The sequence below is a fragment of the Rhagoletis zephyria genome, unplaced genomic scaffold, assembly GCF_001687245.7.
Source record: "Rhagoletis zephyria isolate East Lansing unplaced genomic scaffold, Rhagoletis_zephyria_1.1 Rzeph_scaffold_17443, whole genome shotgun sequence".
In the NCBI taxonomy this organism is placed as follows: Eukaryota; Metazoa; Arthropoda; class Insecta; order Diptera; family Tephritidae; genus Rhagoletis; species Rhagoletis zephyria.
The window spans coordinates 1,408-7,611 of NW_016174504.1; the positions used below are offsets into that span (position 1 = coordinate 1,408).

General features: G+C 33.8%; 1 protein-coding gene across 1 annotated transcript; it reads left to right on the forward strand.

The window, feature by feature from the left end:
• The first annotated feature begins 2,159 nt into the window (after positions 1 to 2,159).
• LOC108379837 (cyclic AMP response element-binding protein B-like) lies at positions 2,160 to 5,107 on the forward strand. The gene is made up of 2 exons (XM_017636190.1): positions 2,160 to 3,770; positions 3,956 to 5,107. The coding sequence occupies exons 1-2, from the start codon at positions 3,644 to 3,646 to the stop codon at positions 4,162 to 4,164; spliced, it is 336 nt and encodes a 111-aa protein (XP_017491679.1). The 5' UTR covers positions 2,160 to 3,643; the 3' UTR covers positions 4,165 to 5,107.
• The last annotated feature ends 1,097 nt before the right edge of the window (positions 5,108 to 6,204 follow it).

The window sequence follows — 6,204 nt, forward strand, 5'->3', positions numbered from 1 at the left end:
TCCCAGTTCAAAAGTTATAACTTTTTAAATGAAAACAAATTCTTTTACATGTTACTTTCATAGAAATTTTCAAGTGCCCACCGACACCTTTCAAAATTGAAATCAAAACTTGTCCAAATCTCAGAATTTCCTTCTCAGTAAACAGGTAACTTTAAGTCCACAAATTCGATAGGAGGACAGAGAAGGATAATATTTTTGCGGAGGACAAATCACATCTGAGGAGGACAATTCTCCTCAAAGCAGGACGGTTGGTCAGCTTAGTTTTAAGTCTCCTTGAATTTTAGTACAATAAAGAGCGACTAGTAATTCGCGTTGGTTTTTAATAACTTTTTTTTTTGCTGGCGGTTCCACTCATTTTCTTCCCTATAAAGTATGTAAGAAAGTTTTTTTTTATATAGAAGACAAGCATCAGCAAAAATTATGTTATTACCGATTTTTTTTCTTGAAATTTTAAGTTTGAGATTTTAGTGAAATTACATTTTAATAAGTTTTTACAATGTGGATTTATATTGGGGATGTTATATAATGGGCTAAAATTATATACAAAATTTTAAAATATTAAATAAACAAAACGAAAATAGCTCAGACTTGTCAAAATGTAGTACGCCTATTTTTTATCCATGAGCGTGTGTAGTACATAAAAACTAGACCTTTCCGCTTTGCGAATGAGAATATCGGTGGCATAAAGTTCGATTTTGACCAAACTGCTAGATACATAAAAAAATTTAAATTTAAAAATATATATATTTATTGGGTTTAATCTGAACTTCTCCTAGCATGCTGTTTTCCCTCTTACTCACCCTATATAAATTTATTTTTGCACGTTCTAAGCATTTTAATAAACGTAAGCCTTATTAGAATACTCGCTTGTATTCAGTAACAGTACTCAGAACTCGACAGTACCCGATTTTAAAAAGTATCGATACTGAGTCGTCTCCAAAGTGCTCAGTATGTACTCAAGAATGCTCTGTACAAAGTTCGTTTTATATGTATGTAGTGGTACATATTCAGAAATGATTGTGCCCAGTTTCAAGTTTTCAAAAGCACTATACTTGTACTCAGGACAGTTAGCCAAAGTTTAGTACTATGAAAATACGATTTGTGGCGTGGGCCTTGATGTTGACACACAAAGGGGAGGGACCTACTCCGACTCCGAACGGCGATTGTATTTTTATGAGAAGCTGTTTTCCATACCAGAAATACATTCGGAAGTTTGCCATTACCTTCGGAGGGGCGACCGCTATAAGAGGAACTTTTATTGGTTTTGTTTTATTTTTGATGTTGGTCGGAAACTGGGCTCGAAGCCAGGCCTGCGGATTGCCAACAATGGATTAAGCATGTGGTTAATAAAAATATTTTTTACATTAACAGTAAGAAAAATATATTCAGGGTTACCGTTAAACCCGTAAATATTGAAAGCCGAAATAAATGTTCAAACACATTTTTAGAGTTCAGCAATAGTTTCGAGATATTGGTGAATTTTAAGAGTTTATTTAATTTAATTTAATTAAGAACTTATGTACCAATTTTTTAATACATAGATGCCTAATTCGTTGCCAGCATTTTCTATACAAGAACTCACTGATTCGATACATTTCTTTGAAACCATCGCCAATGAGATCGAAATTTTTTCGAACCCTCATCCGCTGTCGGGTAGTAATGTTCCACCATCGTTTTCTATCTCCAATAGATATTTTTAAAATTTGAAATGCCTTATGGATTTTAGAATTAGAAAAATTGATAAAAATTGTAATGCCATTCGAATGACTGTTTCTTACAAAATAAAGACAACTAGGAAAATTTCAAAATTAAAAAATTAGCGAGTCCACTACGAGTGTTTGAAAAATATATTTTTTTTTAAATCTCGGAAATTTTGAATTTTACAAGCTGTAACTCAGCGAGTTTATGAATTTTTACAAATAAGTTCCAGTAACATGTCAAATTTATCAGATTTCATGTTGAAATTTTGTAGAATTTTTGCTATTTAAAAAACTTAAAATGTTTTCAAACCCTAAAACTTTGTTTAAAATTTTGAAATGTTCGTTTATGTCCTTAATTTGTATATACATATGTATAACAAAAAAAGGAGTGTCAAATACTAAATTTATATGTTGGTATTTTAAGGACCACCCTAATACATATGCAATAAAACAAGCCAAAAGCATTATCCGGCGAAAGGGATTAGTCCTATGTTAGGTCATATTTTAATATTTTTGATTGTGTTTGTTTTTTAAATACCAAATTTTTTTGACGTGGACTTGACCACAAGTGAGCGATAGGTACCCTAAAAAAGAGGGTAATATATTCTTTCTTAAAAATTTCGTTCTTCGTTTGCATGGGTGTGTCTAATTCTCAGCGAGATTATCATCTCTAGGACGCCCAAGGGTTTATTTTATGATTTTTTTTTCTATAATAACTCAAAAGTTCTACTTGGAAATATGCGACCAGCGTGAAGAAAACAACAATTGCATCACTGTTGAAGTTTTTAAATAAAATACCTATAATTTTTTTTTTTTATTAAAACAACTTTGCAGTATCGCCTCAAATATCGCGCACTCTCTCTCTCTCTCTAACAAGCACACCGCTATTTGCGCTCACATCATGTCAATGTTGGTCTATTGCTCTTTGTAATTTAACTCGATTTAAACAATAATGCCATGCCATTGTAAAGCCGTAACAAATGCGTGTATTTTCTCATCATACATATCTACATGTTTGTACATGCGTCTCTTTCATCGCGACGTTTTCACTATTGGCTCCTGTCTCACTAAATTCACTGTGTCTCTGTCCATAATTTGCTTCTCTCCCTACACTCTCTCTCTCTCTCTCTCTATCTCTGTTTCCCAGTTTCTGCCACTGTCTGCCATGTGTGTGTTTTGCGCTCTGTAAATTGTTTGTCAATTCAAACGTGTTGCCTGCCTGTTACTGAGGCCGATAAACTTGCTGTCATCATTGCATCGAATGCTACCAACCATTCACTAAATATCGATATGCTCAAATCAACCAATCTTAAACAAAAAAAACCTATATTCATATAGGAAAGCACTAACATTAAATTTAAGGCTTTTTAGACATAATTACATATTCTCATAAGCGTACCTAAAACCAAATAAAATCTTCATATTTAAGGTGCAATGCATACTATTCATAAATTCGTGTACATAGGTTTGCACAAAAAGTGTTAGAATCCTAAACTTTTTTGTAGTATGTCAGTCAGTAAGTGAGTAACTTAATAATTTGTTTATTGATTTTATTCTCGACTTTTTCCAAAAATCCTACTCCAACACTTCAACTTCGCCTCTTCTCAACTCTCGATGCAATCCAAACTTGTACAATAAAATTTTGTAATCATGGCTATGCGACATGTTGCTAATTTTCAACAATCCCCGACACTCTTTGATTGCCAAACACACATGCAATAAAAAATAAAAAATAAACAAACAAACGAATGAAAAAACTGAATTCGAATTATGATTTGAAACAAAACGAATTACTGGCGATGGTGTAATCGGTATATTTGATCGATTTTCAATGGTTTTATCGATGACGTGATGACAATGATTGTGTGAATTTGATTTGTACCGATCCGATCCGATCTGATCGTATGTGATAACGATTAACTAAAGGTGGAGCGACTTTGCAAATGTCAGAGACTGGTGGATTATCTACGTTACCGGGCACGGGGGGCAACACAAGCGGCACACTAATACAATTGCCGCCGGATAACGCGCCGACATTTTACATACCTCATAGGATTCCATACAATACCAGTAAAGAACGTTTCCAATTATTTTTGTATTTACTTTAGAATTGATTATTTCTTTAAAAATTTTAACCAAAACGTGCAATGAGCGCGCTTTTTTCGAGTCGCTCTTTAGAGAATTTAATTATTTATAGCTATGCATTAGCATATTAGAAACTTATTTTGTACTTTCTTTGCTTTTGTTCACTACAGATAATAGTGGCATAGCCGAGGATCAAACGCGAAAGCGTGAGATACGTTTACAAAAGAATCGTGAGGCAGCGCGTGAGTGCCGGCGTAAAAAGAAAGAGTACATAAAGTGCCTGGAGAATCGGGTGGCGGTGCTTGAGAACCAAAATAAAGCGCTCATTGAAGAACTGAAGTCACTCAAGGAGCTCTATTGTCAAACAAAGATCGATTGAAATAGGCAGGATGATGACGACGACGACGACGATGCGGTTGGGACGGATGTGACGGCTTCGGTTGACTATGAGGACGACGCCGATTGCGATGGTGATGGTGACGATAACGACGCCGATGAGGACATTGTTGACGAAGTTGATACCTCTGATGCAGAGGGGACGTCAGTTGCGACAGCGGAAACCGCGACCAATACAAACTTTGAAACAGTAATTGCTAGAGAAGTTATTAATGTCGATGCGACATGCGAAACGAAAGCAGCTACACTACTTAGTAATGAGATAAAATACCATGAGGACGATAATAGGAGTCCTTATGAAGAGGACCTCGCTTTGTTGCGAACTGTTGCAGCTGAACGAAATGTTGCTCGAGCGAATAGTCACAAACTGCAATTGGTGCATGTGGATACGACTCCGTCTGCAGTAGTAGCAACAACAACAACAACAACAAATACTATTGTGCGTCGCCTTGTAGTAGCAAATGTGAATGCTGCCGCAGCCGCTGCCGTCAATGCCACCGCCGCCACCGTTGTTTATGTGCCCGCTAGACCTCCCACAAATTGTTAACCTGATTCGGCGAAGAGTTAGATTTGCATTAATTTTTCGTCTGAACTAAAAATTTTTGATGATAAACAAAAACTAAAAAAATCAATCAACACAAAAACACTCAAGCATAGAAAGTGAAGATAAAACATTTTTTTGTAATCTAATTTATATACATATGTATGTACGTATCTTTTTAGAATGAGCCGAGAAAGGATAAATACATTATAATTATGTAAATGCAATGCATTTACATATGTACATATTTATATGTATGCACATATGTATAATGACAATGGAAATAGTAAGAGTTAGATATCTATTAACGACAGCCCAGAAGGCTGTGGTGATTTTCGACAAGCTTAAGTTTACGGAACGACAACAGGATGTTTAAACCTTTTTTATAAAACAAACGTGAAATTAAGTTGCAATTCTTAACAAATGTTTTACATTTAAAAAATAAATTTAAATACATATATTTTTTATCTAAGTTTGTATGCTACTGTACAATTAAGTAAAGTAAAGTTGACGTAGCGCAGAGTGATGCAGAGGAGTAGCGAATGCTTTTGATACCTTGACGCTGTAGGAAATTATGAAATGCAACTAAATTTAATATTAAAAGGTTTAAGAAATACAAATTGCAAATCAAGCAAGGTTAATGAAAAAAAAAAAAAATAAATAAAACATAGAAGCACGGAATGAAGCATTATAACGTAAAGATTCAAAAAATTTAAATATCAAGCATGAAAAGTTGTAAATTATACAAAAATTTTAATTAATGATGTATATTTTTCTTATGTATGTTACCGCATAGCTTTGGATTACGTTAACCGATTTCTATAATTAAGGTGGTACCTCCCATACCAAATTGGTTTCGATCCGATCATTGGATCATGAAGAAATTAACGGTAATCTACATTTTTATTTGAGAATTGAATTCGGTTTTTTTTTACGCTTAAGAATTACTTGTTTTGTGAAAGAAAATAAAAGGATAAATGGTAGCTAGTCGCTCGGTATTTCCTTGGCTAAGCGGTACATTAACAACCATGTCCAAATAAGCGTGGTTGGCCTTACGCCCATCAACTTGTCATCTTCTGGCTCATATAAATTTAATGTGTTAGACAGAGAGATAAGCACACAAGCGTAACATGGAACGCGCCATTTTGGGTATAGTTATAAGGAACATTTTCTTCAGTGTTAGTTTAATTGCAGTATACCTCTAAACAAATTGTAATTATACAAATAATAGGGATTTAAACTTCATTTAAGCCGAGTTACTAAGGTATAAGCTAGCACTGAAAACTCATATTTTTTTTATTTGTTGCTTGCTTAGTTAGTTAAGTATATTTGTATGTATAATATTATATTATCAAGCCAACAACAAATTCATATGCTTAAATGCTTATTTTTTAATTTAAATTCATTTAAGTATGCAAGTCTACACTACATACATACTACTATTTAATTACAAAACTTTTTGTTAATATTGTCATTAATTTA